The 22,390-nt window shown below is 36.3% G+C and overlaps 1 protein-coding gene across 1 annotated transcript in view; it reads right to left on the bottom strand.

The window, feature by feature from the left end:
* LOC141513221 (kinesin-like protein KIF28) overlaps nucleotides 1-22,304 on the bottom strand; it is a 58,916-nt gene extending 36,612 nt beyond the window's left edge. The window contains 6 exon segments of the mRNA XM_074222843.1: nucleotides 2,027-2,138; nucleotides 3,481-3,635; nucleotides 9,459-9,683; nucleotides 12,188-12,223; nucleotides 12,908-13,111; nucleotides 18,308-22,304. Of these exon segments, the coding sequence (XP_074078944.1) occupies nucleotides 2,027-2,138; nucleotides 3,481-3,635; nucleotides 9,459-9,683; nucleotides 12,188-12,223; nucleotides 12,908-13,111; nucleotides 18,308-18,466 (891 nt within the window). The 5' untranslated portion in view covers nucleotides 18,467-22,304.
* Between the last annotated feature and the right edge of the window lie 86 nt (nucleotides 22,305-22,390).

The following is a 22,390-nucleotide window of genomic DNA, read 5'->3' as shown; positions in this document are numbered from 1 at the left end:
GTAGAGCCACTAAAGTGATATCTAATCACATCATTATCTTCCTCAATAAATGCCCTATTACATTTAGGATAAAATAAAAATTCCTTTATTTGCTTTTAAATCCTTCTCTTCCCCCAACCTATATTTCCAGTTTATTATACATGAATCTTCTTTATACTCTCTATAATTAGCCAAATTGACTTTCTTGCTGTTCATCATATATAATTTTCTGTCTCTTGTCCCCCATTTCTACAATGTTCTCTCTACCTCTCTCTGTATTTATGCTTCTGAGAAACTCAGTTTAAGAGTAGTCTCCTTACATGAGGCCTTTCCTCATCCCATCAAACACAAGCTTGTCTCTTGTATTTACTTTGCATATATTTACATGTAGACATGTTTCACCTGATAGAATGTAAGCTTCTTCTGAGCAGGGATAGTTGATTGTTAATCTTTGTAACCTCAGAACTGGGCACAGTCTCTGGAATATAATAGGTACTTACATTTTATTGATTTAGGGGAAAAAAAGACATATAAAAAGTTTGAAATAAAACCAATGGAGTGTCCATGTACTCCTTTGATATTCATGCAAGGTGAAGAGAATAAGAAGGTCTTCAGCAAATTGAGCAATATTTCCTGGAGAGGATTTACAGAAAGATGGGACAAAGGTATCATAAGATGGGCAGCCATGGATGGATTGAAACATGCATCACTGGCATGAGTACTTACATTGACAGCACAAATGCATCAAAGAAATGGCTTGAAACTCTTAACAAAACTCAAACATTAATTTATACTTATAAAAACTTCAAAAAAATAAATTCTTGGAAACACCAGGGATTTCAGTAGAGTGCATACCATCCATTTTCCCTTATATTGAAATTTTTATTCACTTAGCTGGTGGCTAACATCTTGACAGTAAACCTTCTGAATCTAGACAGATTGGCCTTTGGATAACAGACACTATGCCTCTGGGCTTGTATTTCAAGTTTTTCCAGACCTATCACAGTTTATATTCCATTGGCATAGCTTTCTAGATCCCATAACTACATACTCTGCACCAGGGAATGCTGGACAGTGGGAGTTAGAGAAGCCACCACTTAAAATGTCATAGATCTTAGTAAAGTTGATGAGAAAAAATTATCAGGTCAAACTTTTAAGTCAACAGTAACAGAGCAAGATAAATAGAGCAACACAGAAAGAATACCTTAGACTAGCAAATTTCTCTTCTAAAAAATGAGACCCACAGTTAAACTAAATTCCTCTTATGGTATAGGTCAAAATAAATGTTGACTTATGCATTCAAAGTAATTGGATTCAAAAAGCTTCAATTGAATGGTTACTGCATTATTTTAGAACATGCATAACAACATCGATTTCAAATAATTTTTAAATTGCCTAAGAAATAATGAATAAATAAATGTGAGTCTTAGAGTGGAAACCATTTAAATTAGATGAAATAATAGTCAATTTGCTCACTTTTTAAAATCTTGGGGTATTTTGGGGTAATGAATAAATAATTAGTCTCAGTGACCTACTTTTTTCTCCTGGCCACATCAATAGATGAGCACCACCTGCATTAGATAGGGGATCCAACTAAGAAACTCATGCCTCAGTTTCCTTCTCTTTTTATACTTTTTGTAATGAACTGTGAGGAAAAAGGCAACATCTTTTTATATAACAGTATGTAAGCTTCTTGAGAGAAATGATTATTTCATTTTTGTTTTTTCATCTTTAGCACCTATCATATAAGAACTTGATAATTTGGGGATTGAAATAATCTATTTAAATGTATGGATTTAGAAGCATCATATTGGCTTCTAAATGGACTGGGGAAACTCACTTTAAACAGTCTTTAGTCTGTGCATCTTAATGGCTCATTTTCAGATAATGGAAATGAGAAATGACCCTTCAGGTGAGAAAAAGTGAAATAGTTCTATAACTCAACAGTTTTTCTTATTAGAGTTGATAGTGTATTGTTTTCATTGTGCATATAACCAATGAAACAAAGGTAATATGATATAAAATTTCAGCAAAATACATATATTACCATAATAGTCTTACTGTTCCCACCCAGGGCTGACTGAAGGAGTCGGGTTAAAACAGAGTCTCTATAGGGGATGTGCAGAACTCTTTTCCCCATGGCAACATCTGCAAGAGCACTATAATAAAAAGAACATACAACAGAAGAAAAATAAAATAAATCTCTTTATGACATGACAAGAGAAAATATAAGTGCCATCTGCAGTGAAAAATCAAGGGAAAGTATTCAGGATGTATGATAGTCATCACATTTGTTTGATCAGTTGATTGATTTGGATGAATTTTTTTCTTCCTCTTTACATTTTATTTTAATGAAGGATACACCTCAGAACTTGTTTTTTGAATCAAAGATGGGAGTAAAGGACGATTTACCAGTGAGCTGGATGAGCTATCAAACAATATCAACTCCTCCAGCACAAATAAGAGACAATGAAAACAATGGCTGGAGGTCCTGGTGCTGACTGACAGCTGAACCACTCTCCTATATTTTTATAGATTCACCATAATTTCTAATGCCTCATTAAAATTCCTGTTATAGTCCTTCTTTAAATTGACAGTTGTCTGTTCAGAAATAATATATTGTCATTGTGTTTAGAAAGACATTAAAATGAAATTTTAATTAAAATTAATAAAATTAATTTAAAATTAATTAAATTAATTAAAATGGAAGACATTAAAATATGAAAATGAAAACTGAAGAACAAAAGCCCCATATCATCTGTTAAAAAGGTTGCTAATGCCAACCTCCAACACGTAAGATTGCTTCAGATGTCCAATACTTCTTTTCAAATATGAGCCAGCTGCATTGGTTTTACAGGACATTCCAGTCTTTTAAGTCTATGTTATTAGACTGGCTGAATTCCAACCCCCAGCCCCCAGTCTTGCACCTCCACCTCTTGGTTCCCCTGAATTCCTCCAAGACTCGATTCAGCTTCTCTTTCTCTAGAAGGCCTTTCTCTGTTCCCATTCTTCACCTTCGATCGCGTACGTGTGTGTGTGTGTGTGTGTGTGTGTGTGTGTGTGTGCGCACGCACGTGTATATGTATGTATGTATATAAATAATATATCTTTTATGTACTTAGTTGTCTTCATGTTTCCCCCCATTAGACTTGCACTCCTTGAAGGCAGGAACAGTGTTTTTGCCTCTCTTTGTACACATAGCATTGTGCCAAGTATAGAATAAAGATTTAATAAATACTTACTGATTTCCTGGTTCTCAGACATGCACCACAAAGATAAGCACCATAAATCTGAAGTCTGAAAAGTTGTTGTTTAACTTGTTTTTCTAAACAGCAGACTTCATTTGTATATTTTGTACAATTATCCATATTCTTTAATACTTAATTTAAATGCTCCAAATAAATGGATTTTAAAAGACTTATAAAGAAAAATCCACTTTGAATATCATCTAAAATTTATGTAATTAATATCAGAAAGATGTTTCTTTCTTGATTACCTTACCTGATGACATTGCCCAGCGTGGTTAAGCTTAAGTTAACACGTGACCCTTCTCTCAATCTGTCTCCTTCAGATCCAGAGAATTTTTGCCTTTCACTACCTGCTAAATCCACCAAATTAATAATGGATTGCTTGGTGAGTTCTCCATCAAGAAAAACCTATTTAAAAAAATGAAGCATCTGTTACTTAAAAGTTGTGGAAGGCCATGTATGGTTAATTAATCCCTCCACAAAAGCACATCATTAAAAATTTTGTTTTCAAATGAATTTTGGATCTAAAAGAAGAAAGGGAAATTGTCACTGCAGAAATACTTAAATGACTATAGTAGAGATTTTCAAAAATAAAAACTGAAGAACAAAAGCAAAAATAACACATGTTTTCCATTCTAGAATTACCTTCTACAACATTTAATGGAAAAAAAAACCTTTGAGACTCTGGAGGCTCTGATTAAACTCTCTAAGCTTCCTGCTAGCCTTTAAACCCACAAACTAGGCATGGCCTCCTTCATCAGATTTCTTAATCAGGGAACTGTTTTGATTTTAAAAACTGTCAATCTAATTGGTTTCTTTTGTAATTATGTGTATTCCATTTTACATACCTAAAAACATTATTCTGATTGGGGGTTTATTGGTTTTACTAGGCTGCCAATAAATGAGGTTAAGGGTCCCAGATTTAAATTCATTTTATAGGTTGAAGAGTGAGTACCAAGGAGATATGAGACTTTCTTTTTTTTATATTTAGTATTTATTTATTCTCATTTTGTACAAATGTTTTTTATACATCAAAAAATATTGTTTAAGAGTAAACAAAATTCCCCCTCCCCCCAAAAAGTATATATTTGCTTGAGTGATAAAGTAAAAGGGAAAGAAAAAAATGAAAATAAAAAATAATAGTAATAATTGTAGGTATGGCCAGGTGGTGCAACGGACAGAGCACCAGCCCTGGAGCCATGAGCACCTGAGCCCACATCAGGTCCCATACACCCAACAATCACCCAGCCATGTGACATGCAAGCCACCCCAACCCCACTGCCCTGCAAAAACCAAAAAAAGAAAAAAGACCCAAAATAAAATAGTAATAATAGTAGGGGTGGCTGGGTGGTGGACAGAGCATTGGCCCTTGAGCCAGGAGCACCTGGGTCCAAATCTGGCCTCAGACACCCAATGATCACCCTGCTATGTAGCCCCAGGCAGCCCCCCTAAATAATAATAGTAATAATAAAAAATGTGCTTCACTCTTTGTTCCAACACCAAAAACTCTGTCATGGGTGGATCACATTCTTTATGATAAGTCCATCACAAAAGTTACTTCCATATTTTTCCAATGTTGCCATTGCTGATCGCAACTCCCTCCTTTCTTATTTCTCCACTACCATGTACTATATTTTCTCTCTCCTTTCACTCTGACTCTGCTGTAGGGTCACTGAGTGGCGTAGCAGACAGATCCCTGGCCGTGGGGCCACGAGGCCCCGAACCCCTCTACCACCCCTTAGGCCCAGCATCCACCTGGCCCTATGGTCCCAGACAAGCCTTCCAATCCCAGCCCCTTGCAAGAAGTAAAAAAAGAAATTGTGTTCTATCTGACCACTCTCCCCCCATGGTCCATCCTCTCCTCCTTTATTCACATCCCCACCCCTTCCCCCTGCTCCACTCTCCTTCTTACTCCAGATGCCTATACCCCATTGAGTATATATACTGTTTCCTCTCCTGGCCACCTCTGATGAGAGCGAAGATTCCCTCATTCCCCCTTGCCTTCCCCCCTTCCATGTCATTGCAATAGCTCATTGTAATAAAGAAAAATCTTATTATATGAAATATCTTGGCCTATCCCCCCCTCTCCTTTTTCTTTCTCCCATTCCATTTCCCTTTTTTTTCTATTGACTCCATTTTACACCACATTTTATCTTCAAATTCAGCTTTCTCCTGTGCTTCAACTGTAAAAGCTCCCTCTACCTGCTCTATTAACTGAGAAGGTTCATATGAGTATTATCAGTGTCATTTTTCTATGCAGTTCATCATCAAGTCCCTCATATCCCCCCCCCCTCTCCTCCACTCTCTGTGCTTCTCCTGAGTCCTGTATCTGAAGATCAAACCTTCTGTTCAGCTCTGGCCATTCCAACAGGAACATTTGAAATTCCCCTGGTTCACTGAAAGTCCATCTTTTTCCCTGGAAGAGGACATTCAGTTTTGCTGGGTAGTTGATTCTCGGTTGCATTCTAAGCTCTTTTGCCTTCTGGTATATTATATTCCAAGCCCTACGAGCTTCCAACGTAGCTGCTGCTAAGTCCTGTGTGATCCTGACTGCAGCTCCACGATATTTGAACTTTGTCCTTCTGGCTGCTTGTAATATTTTCTCTTTGACTTGGGAGTTCTGGAACTTGGCTATAATATTCCTAGGGGTTGGTTTTTTGGGTTCTCTTTCTGTGGGGGATTGGTGGATTCTCTCCATTTCTATTTTTCCCTCTGCTTCTAGGATATCAGGGCAAGTTTCCTGTAATAATTCTTTGAAAATGATGTCAAGTCTCTTTTCTTGATCATGACTTTCAGGTATTCCAATAATTTTTAAATTATCTTTCCTAAGTCTGTTTTCCATATCAGTTGTTTTTTCAATGAGATGTTTCACATCTTCTAATTTTTCATTTCTTTTTGGTTTTGAAGTATTGAGTCCTGATTTCTCATAAATTCAATCTTCCTGAGTTCTCTTCTTTGTCTGAAGGATTTGTTCTCCTCAGAGAGTTTTCTTATCTTTTTCCATCTGGCCAATTTTGCTTTTTAAAGCATTCTTCTCCTCAATAACTTTTTGAACTGTTTTATCCATTTGACCTAAGCTAGTTTTTAGCATGCTATTTTCTTCAGCATTTTTTTTTTTGGATTCCCTTGACTAAGCTGCTGACTTCATTTTCATGTTTTTCCTGCATCTCTCTCCTTTCTTTTCCCAGGTTTTCTTCTAACTCCCTCATTTGATTTTCAAAGTCTTTTTTGAGCTCTGTCATAGCCTGAGCCCAATTTGTTTTTTTCTTGGATTCTTTAGATGCAGGAGCTTATGTTTCTTCATCTTCAGATTTAGTATTTTGATCCTTCTTGGGCTCACAGGCAAAATATTTCTCAATGGTCTTCCTCTTGTTTCTCTACTTGCTCATTTTCCCAACCTAAGCCTCTTTTTGGGGTGCTTCCTGAGCTTTTGGGACACTCCCACAAGGGTCTCAGTGTGTGAGGCTCTGTCCTCCCTCCTGGTCTGTGAATGACCATAAGCGTCTCCCTCTGCCACGGGGCTGAGGTGGGGGGGCCCTGTTGTTCTATGGGGGGGCCTAGACTGGGATCAGGATCTGAATGTGGTCAGAGCCCCAGAGTCCTGTTCCAGAGGCAGAGGACAGAGCTCTGCAGTCTCTCTCTCTCTCTTCACTCCCCTCCCTCAGCTCAATGGGCTCATGCCCTGGAGGCTCCTGCTTACGGGCTCTGCCTGCTTCTGTTTCTTGGATCTGGGCTGCAGTGGCCATGCTGCTGGCTGTGTGCCCTGAGGGCTGGGCTCCACGTGCTCGCTGTGCTCGCTCTGGCAGAGGTCCCTGCTGTTCCCCCAATTTGTGCCTGTTGCTCCCCAGGGCATAGGTCAGGTAACTCCCCAGCTGCTGAGCCGTGGCTCCCAGCGCCCTGGGGCTGCCTCCGGGAGGCTGAAGTTCTTTAGCTCTGGTGGGCCACCCCTTTGGCAGGTCGCCCCTCCGACCCCAGGGAGCAGAGCCTTTCTGCTCTTTTCCAGGTTACCTTGAGTAGGAGAACTGCCTCCCTGGGTCCCTCTGTGGGTTCTGTCCCTCGAAAATTTAGTTAGAGTCTTTAGTTTTGAAGATTTATGAGAGAGTGCCTAAGACACAATCTGTTCTTGTCGCCATCTTGGCTACGCCCCACGATGAGACTTTCAAAGAGAGATCTAAAATATTTTTCTGTCCCATATGACTTTTGTCATAAGAAGACAATTCAGTTCAACTTCTTCAGTCATACAAGGTTTCAGACTGTTCTTTCGTACAATGAACATAGGCATAACTTCATTTAATCTCTTCCCATTCCCTTCCTCCAGCCTGTCCCTAGCACCACTTCTGAGCACATTTTACAATCAGTATCCCCTCTCTCTATCACTTTTCTCTCTTAGGTAATAGATATGTTGCTTCTTCATTAGCTTTTCCTTCTCTTCTAATCAGTTCATCCTGGTTCCAGTTAACTTAGAATTTTGTCATATTCTTTACAGAACAAGGGGGTGGGATGGGAAAGGAGAACAAATTCTTAAAACACCTTGAAACCACCAAGTTCATTTTCAGATTCTGTATCTTGGGACCTGAGCTGGTTTTCTTGCCCAGGTATACCTTTTAACTATTTAGTATTTTGGTTACTAATAATGAGAGAAACTCATGTTTGAATATCACTTTGGTTTAAGTTCTTTATGTACATCAACCCTGTGAGGTGATAGTGAAGCATTATTATTCCTTTTCACAGATAATGAAACTGAGGTAAAGTGAGGCTAAGTAAGTCTGAGCTAGGAACTGAACCCACATCTACTAAGGGAAGTCTTATTAGGGAGCTCCATACTAACACATTGTTTAATATTCATGTTTCCTTATCTGAACATGAGAATATTAATTCTCAAGTCATCTACCTACATACTCACAAGGTTATTGTGAGTAAAGGATTTTATTAACTTTAAATATTTCATAAAGGGGAGCTATGATTTTTCAAAGTCATTTTCCAGGAATACATTAGATTCTATTAGCTTCTTTAGAAAATTCCTTGCGGGGAGGCTAGGTGGTATAGTGGATAAAGCATCGGCCTTGGAGTCAGGAGTACCTGAGTTCAAATCTGACCTCAGACACTTAATAATTACCTGTGTGGCCTTGGGCAAGCCATTTAACCCCATTGTCTTGAAAAAAAAATCCTAAATAAAAATTCCTAGCAAATAGGATTATATAAATAATCTTGTTAAATGTGAAAATTAAGGGGTGGCTAGGTGGGGCAGTGGATAGAGCACAGGATAGGAGTACCTGAGTTCAAATCCGACCTCAGACACTTAATAATTAGCCCCACTGCCTTGCAACAACAAAAAAAAAAATCCAAGGTTACCATCAATGAGCATGAAAGTAGGGCTTTAATAGAGGCACAAATATTTAACACTAAACTCAACCTAAATATAATTAAATGTTTCTTGAGGATTTAAAAGGTTTTAAAATATTTTTTAGGTTGATTATATTTGAGCAATGAAGATGTTGATGATGATGATGATGAAAATGATGATGTTTGTCCGTCACATCAGGAGGTGATGACATGACAAACACATGAACTGGATTTGAGTGAGCTGTGCTAAGTCATCATCTGGATCCAGAGGCCAGATATGAATTAGGATGACTGGAGATGGTCCTGGATGTGAGGCAGTCGGGGTTAAGTGATTTGTCCAAAGTTACACAACTCTAGTAAGGGTCAAGTGTCCAAGGCTGGATTTGAACTCAGGTCCTCCAAGGACAAGGCTCCATCCCTGTATCACCTAATCTCTAGAAGTGCAGAAGTGTTAATAGAGTGCCTTAAATTGTTAAAAAAAAAATTGGTTTATTTCAGCATTCTAATTCAGAATAATTCTTAATAGTTTGTAATATACTTCCAGGATGACTCAAAAACTTCGTTTCCAGAACATATAATGTATATAAAGGCAACACAATCTCCAGTTCCAGATACAGTGTTCTAGGGATAGGATGTATTCATGACCCTAACCAATACTGAATCACCATCATGGGGCACCATCATCGGGAATATAAAAGAGGGAAGAGTTGACTTTTCTTTTTTTTTCATCCTACTTTAGCTCCACATTCTTTGGTTTGAAATATGGTCATCCTACCTATTAGTCAAGCTTGTATGGACACCAAGGTCACCAGTTCATACAATGACTTTCAAGGTATTTCAGTTGATGTCCCTTGTTTACAGATGGAAACAACAAGGTTGTAGTCATACCTGTTTAAATTGAATGGTAATGACCATATGGGACCGGCTGCTGGTAGCATTCATACTTGTTGCTGCAGTAGTTCTGGCTTTAATGCCTTGTTCCATTAGCCTCTCAATTTGTGCATAGCTGTCACATGGTACAGAAGTCAAGCCATCTACATAAAAGCCTTGGTGTTGATCTTCTCTTACCTTAAGCCCTCCAGGATTCTTGGTTTTAGACAGCAAATCCCTAACCTATGGGGGAAAAAATGATAAAGGATTACTTAAGTTTCTGTTTCTAGTTTTATTATTTTCATATATTTTAGTTGAAATTAAGCTAATAAATAGGAAGACTTGGATTTTTGTCATTATCTGCAACTAACTAGAGATATAACCTTGAGTAAGTCACCTAATCTTTAGGGATCTCATTTTGCTCATAGATAAATGAGTGGAATTAGACTTTTAGGCTAATGGTGCAGGATGTAGGGGATGACCCTGGAGTCTTAGATGTCTGACCAAGCTCTAAGTATTCTACAGTGCTTACTTCAGTTGCCTTCATTCTGCCAGGGGAACGTCTCATGTTTGGGTAGAACCACTCACTCCCTCCACTGGTTTGGTCTGTCTGCTAAGAGGATTTTACCATGAGATGACTGCTGCACATACTACAGCTTTTTATAGCCACAGGTAAGAGCTGGGTGAAGGTGTACACCTGAATGAACAGCCCTAAGAAGGGCTCAGCAAGCCCTCACATCAGAGGTGCTAGTCTTCCCTGAACACCCCATACACCCTAATATCCTTCTTCTTTCCTTAATCTAAGCTAATTTGTAGCCATAGCCAAACTTAACTGCCTACATGAACAGGTAATCTGTCTTAAAAAAATAATAGGCTTATGTGACAAGCATAGAAATCCTAATGCCCAAATAAATCAGTTGTTTATTGACTATCACTGACTGATAATTACAATTTTTACTATTATAGAGACAATATTTCTTTCTGTGATGTTGATTGACTTTGGGTCAAGGAACACTATATAACGCAATCTCTAAAGAAATAAAGTTGAGGGGCAGCTAGGTGGAGTAGTGGATAAAGCACCAGCCTTGGAATCAGGGGTACCTGGGTTCAAATCCGGTTTCAGACACTTAATAATTACCTAGCTGTGTGGACTTGGGCAAGCCACTTAACCCCATTTGCCTTGCAAAAAAAAAAAACAAACCTTAAAAAAGAAAGAAATAAAGTTGAAATCTTCCAGAGGGAATTTCCAGAGGGTAATGGAAAACCACGTGGTAGGTGTTAGGGGTTTGCAACAAGTTACAAATGAGGGACTATGAAGAAGTAATAAAAAACATCATTGTCAAAGAAGTATTTGAGTCAGATGGACTGCACTTGTGTTTTATTAGTGAAACAATCTCAAAGAGAACCAGAGTAAGATATAATAGCACAAGGGGTAGACCTATTGAAGAGTTAGAGAAAGACATAGATAAGAATTACCCAAGATAGGCATAGTCAATGGACTACATCGTTGGAGGAAATAGCCATAATGATGAGATTATAAGTAATTAGAAGAATTCTTAATTTTACTGGTATAAGTTCTCTCAACACCCCTCATTCTTTGTGATTCTTATCTATGTAGCAGTCTATGGAAAAGTTGAGGAAGTGGTGTGGTAGACTTCCAGGTAAGATGATATAAAAATTCACTAATCAAAGTTCAGGGTGTCAGGGTAGGATTTTAATTAATAAATCTGATAAGAACTTAAATTATACTTACTGAAGATATATTTTTTGATGTCAAAGAAACTGTGTTGAACAATATTAAGAGAATTATAATAAATTAAGAATATGGTACAAAATAATAAAAGTATCTATGGTCTGTTTGCCCTAACCAATAGTTTAGAGGATGAAGAAAAGAGAGCCTAGGATAAAGCTCTGAGGGATAACTCAGGTGAACAAATCCCCAAATAAATACCCATATTTTTAGGAACAATATTATTCCAATGATGCTATACAGCTGTGTCAGAATAATCAATCTATATTTTTTCAAAATACATGAAAAGATAATTTCAATATTCATTTTTGTAAGATTTTTAGCTCCATATTTTTCTCCCTCCCTTCCTTCTCCTCTTCCCATGACAGCTAGTAATCTAATAAAGATTATGTACAATATGATTAAACAGAATATCAGTCCCTAAAGAATTAAACTCAAAGGCTAGTAAAATGACATTGGGAAGATACATAATGAACAAAAGCTCCATCCATTAGAATGGGACAGAAAATATAGAGATATATACAAGCAAAAAAGAAGTTAGGCTGGTGTTATGCTAGGAATGAGGGATGATCAATTGTCAACTCACATGCAACATAAGTAAAGGGAATTAAAGGAAGGTTCTCCAAAAATTAGGTACAAATAAACATTGCAAAACTTAGTCAAGATTTGTACAGGAGGGATGGATGTGATCTACATCTTTGGAAGAGATACGAAGATTGAGGCATTACTAGGTTATACATGATTTATAAAAGGGAAGAAAAGGAAAAGAAAATGGGGTTAATTACTGTAGTCAACATCAAGGAAAAATATTGATTATTTAAATCAACCAGAAAGTATTTATTGAGCAACTGCTATGTGCAAAGTACTGTTCTAGAAATAAAAATTATTAAGATCTGGTTTCTGCCAAAAATTTATTACAATCTGGTTTCTGTAATCAAGGAAGTTATAGTCTGCAAAGTGGTATTCAGAAAGTATTGGCAACTGCATTTATTTTTACCTGTTCATTGTAAATTTCCAGCATACTGAATGTCACCTATCAAGACAAAAGCATAAAGAAAATAAACATTGCTTTGAATGATTCTAAAATTAATTTGAAATGCAGTTAATCATTTTAGAAGAAATGTGAAGTTCAGGCAATGAACATTGTCCTCAAATGAAATCAAATCATCTTGCTTTTGGTCTTTGAATAAGTTGACTAGAAATTTCTTTCAAACAGTATCAAAGGACTTATACCTGGAAGATAATTCATCACTCATCTTGTGTCATTTTATAAACTATGAAGAAAATAGGACACAGAGATGTCAAGTGTCTTGCTCAGAAAATAAAAGTAGGAGAGCCAGGATATTAATCCAGTTCTTTTGACCTGAATTTCTGCTTACCACACAGCTTCTCTCAAAGTTCACCAATGGATGATTTGTCTTTCTTTTACCTTCCACGAGAGAGATAGAAAATTTGATTCGAATGGTTAAATTTGAAGGAAAAAAGAACTGCATTTCATAATTTTTTCAAATTGTGAATTTTGATAGTTTACATGCAGACACAAAAATCAACTTTGTGCTTAAGAATTTAATTTTCTATGATACTCAAATAGTTGGTCTTGTTGACATTAATATCATTTTTCCCTGAAACAAAGAAATGGTCATTATCATTTAGGAGATTTAAACATGAACCAGATAACTAGAAATAATTACATTGGTTAAAAAGAAAAGAATCTTACCTGATACTGCTGGTTTTTCTCTTTCTTTTCAGAGGCTTTAAAGAGTTCTTTGCATACATTTGGGATTATGCCCTTGTCAGCACCATAACCAATCATGGAATAGCTTTTCCCAGAGCCCGTCTGGCCATAGGCCAGGAGAGTGGCATTATAACCCTGATAGGCACTGTCCAGAACTCCATGGCCAAGGTCACGAAAAACATCTTTCTACAAAGATCATAGGCGTGAAAACTTAGGAAATGGAGAATAACAAGAAGCAGCACTAATAAGTGCCTCTCAGATACTGGGCACTGTACTCAAATGTGGTGAATACAAAGACACTGCCTCAAGGCATGACACTGTTAGGCAAAACAATAGCTAAATAAATTTTACATATAATAACTAGCATTTATATAGTACTTTAAGATTTACAAAATGCTTTGCATAGGGCAGCTAGGTGGCCCAGTGTATAGAAAACTAGTCCTGGAGTCAGGAGGACCTGAGTTCAAAACCAGTCTCAGACACTTAATAATTGTCTAGCTGTGTGACCCTGGACAAGTCACTTAACCCCAATTGCCTTAAATAAATAAAATTTTAAAAAATGCTTTGCATATATTATTTTATTTAGTCTTCTGAATATACTTTGTCAAAATAATATCAGGGAAGTATTTACAATGGGGCAGGGAGTGAGAATTGAGAAATAATCATGTAAGGACAAAGTACAAGCTTAGCTTTGAGAAAATCTGGGCATTTTATGCTGCATAAGTGAGGATAAAGTATAAATGCACAGGGACAAGATAAAGTATCATGAGTGAGAAGCAACAAGTGGGGTAGTTTAGCTGAAACAAAGAGTGCATAAAGAGGATAAGATATAAAATTGGAAAAAAATGATTTTTTTAACCCAAGTATAAGACTTACAGTCATCTCTGATGAATTTCATCTTTATATTCTTTTCAAATTATATTATTTGATGGGATAGATTACCTCCAAGATTTCTTTCATTAAAAAAACCTTCTTCCAGGTCACTAAAAAAATAAACTGTAACTTGGCTTTCACAGATCTGTCTGCCATTCAAATGACTAAAAGTGAACTATTAACTGATCAATGACTCTAAGTTTAACCATTTGACCAGTTCTGAATATCTACTTAATAATTTTTCCACAACAAAAAGTGCTTTCTCAAATGATTTGCTAAAATCCAAATAAACTATACCTTAATTCTTTAAACTTTTGTAACTTTGTCAAAAAAGGGAAAAAAAGGACAGTTTGGCATGACCTTTTCTTGATGACATCATCACAACATCCATTCTATAATTGTAACACAACATCCATTCTAGAATTCCCCAGGAATCAAAGTCAAACTCTCTGTCTAGAGTTTGCAGGCTCTATTCTATTATCTTTTCTAAAAAAAAAAAAAAATCTGGAAATTTTCTTGTCATTTTCTAGTCTTGAATTGGGCCTCTCCTGATCTCCATAATTTTTCAAATATTGACAGTAGAGGGGCAGCTAGATGATGCAGTGTATTAGAACTAGTCCCTGGAGTCAGGAGGGTCCGAGTTTAAATCCCAGTCTCAGACACTAATAATTACCTAGCTGTGTGGCCTTTGGGCAAGCCACTTAACCCCATTGCCTTGCAAAAAAAAAGACAAACCCCCCCCCAAAAACTAAAGCAAAAAACCTGCCAAATATTGACAGTAGAGTAGGAATTGTACCAGCCAGTTCTTTCAATACTTAAAGATATGTTTTTAACTTTGATGCATTGATTTCAACAAGGGAAACTTATTGTGCCTATCAACTGTCAGTCATTTTTGTTCTTTTTCTAGTAAAAAGTAATTCTCAGCAAAGAAAACAGGTGAGAATTAAGCATATTGCTTTATCAATATCATTCTTTCTGAGAAATGGTCCTTACTCTTCTTCCTTCCAACATGGAAAAAAAAATTTTTTTTCCATTGTCTGCTTTCCTTATCAACTTCAGTACATCATGTGACATTTCTGACGTTTCCATAAGACTGTGCCACATTCACATTTATTCTCTTCCCTATATTTGCTCCTAACTTTTCTCTATTTCTTTAAAAGAACTCAACTTGCTTGGTGAGTTTTGTGCATTCCTTGCCTTCAATTGATGGCAATGAAGAAAATGCAACCAATGTTCCTGTAATCTTCAATTTATTGCCTAAACTTTGTGGCTTTTGGTAACACTCTCTAGGTTCATTCTGGAAATATTTGTTTGTACCCTTGTGACTCATTAGAAGTTGATAGTAATCATCTCCTTTAATAAGCCTGAGTAAGGAATCATCACCACTTATTCCTGTTCTTCCTCCTCTTTTTTACCCTTACTAGTTGACAGCTTTTGATGCACATTTTTTTTCCTTCTGAAAGCATCTAGTTTCTTCTTCAAAAATGAAGGACCACTGTTGTTTTCCTCCTTATCTTCTGGGAGATATTCTTCCATTATTCAACCTCCTGACAAGGGTCAAGGTTCTGCCACTTCAAATCCTCTCCTCTCCCCCCACCCCCCAAAAAAATTCTATTTTTTTTTAAAGAATACTTCGATGTCCGTGTTAATTTGGAGTGTTGAAAACATACCCTTTACCTCATCTGAAAGGTTGATCAGCTTATATGCATAACATACATAGTAGTTACTTGGGCATGGCAGCAAAAAATTACCCTTTCTTTATACTGAATAGTACTTTGCTTTTAAAATGATTTAGGATAATACTTCACCTATACCAAGCACCTCATTAAATCCTTTCAGTCTTTTATCACCTCTCAAAAACTCCCAACTTGCTTTCCAGGTTTAAAAACAGCTTCATAGTCATACTGTTTCTTTTTTCTTTTCTGAATTTCTAACCTCATATTTTTTTCACTATTTACAATTTGTTTTCCTTATCTTGCCAACTAGCTTCACAAATTCTCTTTTTAGGTCCTCTTGCTTTAGTACTTTTCTTCGGGTGGAGAACTTCAGATTGAGCCCTTCTTTTTCAATTTAGGTTATTCTTATTTAACCTCAAATTCTCCAAATTTAATCCCTGTTCTTCACAAGTCCAGACCCCATTACCCATCCCCCAGCCCATCGCTTTTTTTTAGATTTTTCAAGGCAATGGGGTTAAGTGGCTTGCCCAAGGCCACACAGCTAGGTAATTATTAAGTGTCCGAGGTCGGATTTGAACTCAGCTACTCCTGACTCCAAGGCCAGTGCGCCACCTAGCCACCCCTCCATCACTCTTTTAAATCAGCTTTAGTCCTAGTTTCTTTTCTATTACTCCTTTTCCAACAATTTTTTCTTTAAGAAGCAGAAACTGGACCTAGACTTATTTTTAAAATCACTTTCCAACTCTCTTAAATTCCATAGATTAGTGTTCTAAATTTTCTGTAATTGGTGACACTAGACTGTCTGAACTCTTTCCTCCCTTTTTTACAGTATTGCTTTCTTGATTTTCCTGAGCAATGAGTTTTTAATTTTAAAGGCATTCAGATTTAGTGACTTGCCCAAGGTCACACAGCTAGGCAATTAAATGTCTGAGGTCACATTTGAACTCAGGTCCTCCTGACTCCAGGTCTGGGTGCTCTATCTGCTGTGTTACTAGCTGCTTGAACAAGTTTTTATCTGGAACCATTTCAGGAAATGCTTAGGCCACTCATGTCATTTTTCTTCTGATTCTATTCCTGACACTGGACATTTTTAAACTCACCCCTTACACTTTTGCCACTCTTGTTCTTTCAATTTAACATGCTCTCCCTTCCCCCATTAAAATGTAAGCTTCTCAAGAGCAGAAATTGTCTTCTTGGCTTATATTGCTATTCCTAAGTCCATTGATGGGTACATAAGAGTTTAATAAATGCTTTATCTGGTATTTCTTCTTTGCTGAATTTATTGTTCACCTCAGTGTCTACAGACTTCAAATCTCTAATCTGAGTGTCCCACAAGAGATATGAACAAAGGAAACAAGGATAATTTAGAGCAGGAAGAGGCTACACAGAAGGTAATGGAAAAGCAAAAGTCCAGATAAAGAAGCCAAAGGTGACAGCAGGCTGTGTGAATCTGGTATATAAATACCACTTGGTCAAGGAAGAAGAGAATTAGGCAAACTGGCTATACATCCTGATGAAGAGAGAAATGTACTTTTTCCAAGAGCTAATAGTCCAAAATCTATGAGGGGAAAAAAAAAGCCAAAGAAAAAGCCTGCAAATTGGCACTGAGATCAAAAAAGATGTCCAAAAAAAGGCAAAGCATTCATAGCAGCTAATTTAACAAGCACAGATTACTTCCTCTAATTTTTCACTTCCCCACCATTCATGCTTATTAACATTTTTGGTTAAGCAATTCCCGAAAGAAGAATCCCTATGGCCAAGGCCTTGAAGGAGTTCTGCCTTGATGCTTCCCAATTGGTGGAATGCTTGGACTCTGATACAAGTATACTATTCAGTACCTTCCAAAAGGGTGACTGGACTGAATGGACCAGATAGAAATGGACCTGGGGTACATGATCCTAGGTGCCGTTCATACAAAGTTAGAAGAAAAAAAGTCTCTTACTCTCAAAGAATTTATGTTCTACTTGGGTAGAACATAAGTGGGGTAGGAAAGTAATAAGACTCATTTAATCCAACATGGCTCTTTTGAAGTCAATAATAAGGCAATGGGGTTTGCCCAAGGCCACACAGCCAGGTAATTATTAAGTGTCTGAGGCTGGATTTGAACTCAGGAACTCCTGACTCCAGGGCCAGTGCCTCTATCCACTGCGCCACCTAGGCATCCCCAAATCTCATTACTTTTGTATCATTCCTGTTTTTTTTTAATGTACAAAAAAAATAGTTATCCTGTTTGACCATACATCTTTTTCATCACATTGAACTAGGAGTTAATTTTATGTTTTGGAAAAATCAAATCAACCCTCAAATGATGACTTGCTATCATTGAAGAAATTAATACATATATATCTAAAAAGTCCACGAGGGAGGAGCAACATCTTTATTAATGGTTTTCATCTCTTCAGTGTCTGGAACAGTACTTTTCTTAAGTAAATTTTTTTTTAGTTTTTTTTACAAGGCAAATGGGGTTAAGTGGCCTGCCCAAGGCCACACAGCTAGGTAACTATTAAGTGTCTGAGGCTGAATTTGAACTCAGGTACTCCTGACTCCAGGGCTGGTGCTCTATTCACTGCTCCACCTAGCCGCCCCTATAAGTAGATTTTTGATGTGAATTACAAAAGAGAAGTTCCAAAAATATGTAGAATCACAGCAATTATCACTGAGATGAAAGATTTGTACTCTCAAAGTAACTACATTGAAAGGTACCATTTATTTGGATGAAGAAAATAAATTCTTTCTATATTTATTACCAAATTGTAAATGGTCAAAATCTATTTTTATCTTATATCAACACTTTGTAGATTTTAAAAATGAAATTCATTTTAAGATAATTTACCTGGCCTGCAAATTCACTGTTAGACCCAGTTGAAGTAAGTACACCATCTTTGTCCGTTTGAAAACCACTGTGAGACCAATAAGCCAAATCAAAAGTAAAGGTTTTTATATGTTCTGGGTTCTTGGGGTCATGGATAATAGTGGTGGTCCCAGATTGCATTGAAATCACACATCTGCTTCCTGCATTCTTCTCTCGCTAAAGGCAAACCAGAAACAGTCTTAGAATACTAATAGATGACTTTTATTACCTAAATTTAAAATTTAATTTTATTGGTAGCTATTAATGCAATCAAGGCCTAAGTCCCAGTTACTTAACAATAAGCTAGTTTTTCCTGAAGATGCATTCATTGGTGTTAGAAAAGGGTACCTTTGTACTTAGATTTTGTCTTGCTTTGTAAATTCTTAGACAACCGACTTAATAGGTACATATGTTTTACCCACCCAAATTAGGGATATTGACATTGGAACCTCTCTAGTTTTCTACTGCAATTTAAGGGGGAAAAAAAAAATCACTGAATTTCAGAATGAGAAATCTCAAGAAAATCTTCAATTGGATTACGAATTTATTCTATAAAATGCTTGAAAAATTATTCCAATTTTGTTTAAAGGTCTCTAGTAAAAGGAAAATTTCATAAGTTTATTTGGAAAGCTCCAATCATGTGCTATTTTTTTTAACCTTAAAATATATCTTTTTGCTCTTTTCATTCATATTTAGTTTGGTACAGTGTCCAAAAAGAAAGTCATTATCTATCTTTGTGTGCCATTCACTCTTGAACATAGCTATCATGCTACCCTCTCCCAATCTCCCATGATTTTTCATTTTGCTAAATATTCTTAATTCCTTCAACCCATCCTTCAACGGGCATAATACTAAGGCTCTTCATCCTGGGCATTCTCTGAAAACTCAAGTTTATTTAAGTCCTTCTTTTGGCATCCAGAAATGATTATGTTTCAAGTGTGATCTAACCAAAATAGAGGGATTTATTATGTAATCCTTGTCTATCAGCCCAAGATTTCATTAGCTTTACTGGCTGCCGTATCCAACTACTGACTCATTAAGCTTTCAATTCACTAAAAACACCAGATCATTTTCAGAAAATGGTAATCTAGTCATACACCCATTTTTCTTTTACATATATCCATCCCTACTACTATTTTACATTATTAGTTTCTAAGTCTGACTTATGGCAAGAACTTTCTGGATTATGGCTCTGTCATTCAATGCATTAATTATTCCACTGATTCTGTGATCTGCAGTCTGGATAAGCATGCTTCTTTACTCAGGTTTGGAGAATCATAAAATTTAGAGGTGAAGAAATTCGACCTGTCACAACTGGTCATTCAGCTTCAGCATAAAAATCTCCTGATTCTCCTAAGAATTCATCAATTAGGGCAGTGTATTCTACTTTTGGACACCTAGATTTGCCCAATATCAAAATTAGGACAGTTAGCTGGCGCATGGGATAGAGTATTGGCCTTGATGAAGTCAGGAGGACCTGAGTTAAAAACTAGGTGCTCAGACAACTGACATTTACTAGCTGTATGACCTTGGGCAAGTCACTTCATCCTGATTGCCTCCTTGCATCCAGGGCTATTTCCAGCAATCCTGATCCATATCTGGCCACTGATCCCAGATGGCTCTGGAGGAGAAAGTGAGGCTGATGACCTAGCATGGCACCCCCAATCTAATGTCACAGATTTTCTTCTTCATAAAGAAGGTGGAATGGCATAGAGCTTGTCTCAGTAAAAACAAATGTTTCAAGTCCTATCTCTGACACATGACTGTGACTCAGTACAAATCACAGTCTCTCAAATGCAGTGTACAACTACATATAAGCTGTGAAAATGTACTGGTAGAGAGGAAGTTTTCTCAACTAGACCTACCTGCATAGATGACACCACCAACTCAAACAGACAAACATTAATTTTCAAAGTACTTTCCATAGTGTGGCAAGTATAGAGGACAGTTTATTAATTGGAATTCCAACCAAAATAATTACTTAACTCTATGCAGGATCACCAATATTCCTGTGCCTCAGTTTCCTTTACTTACAAAATGAATACAATAGCACTTGGTCCACGCAATAAATGTGAAGTGCTTTGCATATTTTAGTGTTACTTAAGTGTGACTTGTCACCATCTTAATATTTGATTTTCACAACATTCCAAAGTAATGAGCCATCATCCTCATTCTACTGATGAAGAGGCTGATAAAGGATCTTAATTAAAATTACCTAGACACTAATTGCTTAAGGGAGGCTCTAAGTCCCTGATTTTAAGTCCAGTGCTTTTAATGATTATGTAAAATGAGCCATAGAGGAATTTAGTATTAAGTAACTTACTGGTTAAGCTGTTTAGAAGTGTTGTTCAGACCTTCCAGGGTTTCACTTTTTTCCTAGTTTTCTTCTTTTAAATATATTATCACATTTCTCAATATAGGCTTTATGTCAAAGAGAACACAGTTCAAAATAACCAATACATTAAAAAGAGTTAAGAAATGACTGCAACAATATAAAAGTAGAAATTGAATGTGGAATCTGTGACCATTCTGGATTCCAAAGAATGTTATTTGATATTTCTTTTCATAAATCAGTTCAAAGGTTCTTTACATCAGGTCAAAGTGACAAAGTATCATATAATTACGGAGAAAATTGACATTAATAAAACCAATAAAATGTTTTATGAAAAAAAGCTGGAACAACTTGTGCTTTCAAAGTACTTGCTAATATATTTTATTAGTTCAAATAGGTGTTCTAGCTTCAAATTTAAAATCTGACAAATTCTTATATCAAATCAACATTTTCCAAGGATAGTATTTTAAAATTTTTATAAAGCATGTTAAGTTTTTATGAAATTATGCAAAGAGCAAAAAGTTTAAAGTTGTTTTAGATTTGATTGTATATGATCTACTTCTGGACTGAAAAAAGTGTGGAAAGAAAAATTTTCTTTTCACAATTCTGTTTCATAAATCCTACTTTAACATATGGTTAAGGATTTCTTAAAATATTTTCTTTACATTAAAAAGACATTAGATCACTTTCTACTGTTATTTTTTCCTAGTGAGAAGATTAAGGAACCCATTCTAAATGTTAGCAAGCTTTACCTGACATTAAGGCTACCTCATGCTTTCAGAATAAGCTACTCAGAGAATGTGTTTAAACAAGTCTAGACCATCCAAACAGCTTAAAAGAGAAGGTTGATTCCTGCTATAAGTCAAAATCACTATGGAATTTTGGATTGCCACAAAGTACTTACCTGACTGAAAGGCCGAACTCGAACTGCAACTTTTACACTGTCCATGCTTGGCACTTCCAATACATTTTCATTCTTTTTATAGTAATTGGGAGAAAAATACAGTTAAGAAAAGCACTCCTAATTTACACTAACTGAACTTCTGTACTGAAATGTCTGCCAGTTTTCTAGGTGATTAATTTTTAATGTAGTCATTATAAACTATCAATTACCTGCTATAAATTATTTTTAGGCTATCTTCCATAACCCTAGTTTATTCATGAATTCTGGGTCACCACCAATTACTTTGCTCAGACACATTTCAAAGACAGAAGTTGTTTTTTTTTTTTTAAAGTACATCATCCTGTACTCTCTGTGTGAACTGGGTCGGCATTTCCATCAGCACTATTGTTCTCCTGACAAAGGGCTAAAAAATACTTATGCCCCTGCAGCTCTGGAAGAATATAGATAATTAAGTTGCACAAATTCAGGGACAGTGAAGCAAATGTTTGTATTCCTAAAAATACTCAGCCCAATGCTAGGCATAAAGTAGTGTTTAATGAATCACTATTGTAAAAAAGGGGAATATTTATTTCAAACCCCCCCTCCTACCCTTTCTCATGTGGTCCTATGGAAATATGCTAGTGATTGCCAAACTATAGTTAATTCCGTAAGGATAATCAAGCTCTGAATGATCAAACATCTGAAAATGCAATATCTAAGTGCTGAATTGGACATGCCTATATATACATATATATATATATATATATATATATATATATATATATATATATATATATATATATATATATATACACACACATACATATATATATATCCCTGCACTAAATCA

Source organism: Macrotis lagotis, chromosome 2 (assembly GCF_037893015.1).
Source record: "Macrotis lagotis isolate mMagLag1 chromosome 2, bilby.v1.9.chrom.fasta, whole genome shotgun sequence".
NCBI lineage: Eukaryota > Metazoa > Chordata > Mammalia > Peramelemorphia > Peramelidae > Macrotis > Macrotis lagotis.
Note: the sequence above shows the minus strand (reverse complement) of the source record. Positions and strands in the feature narration are given on the sequence as shown.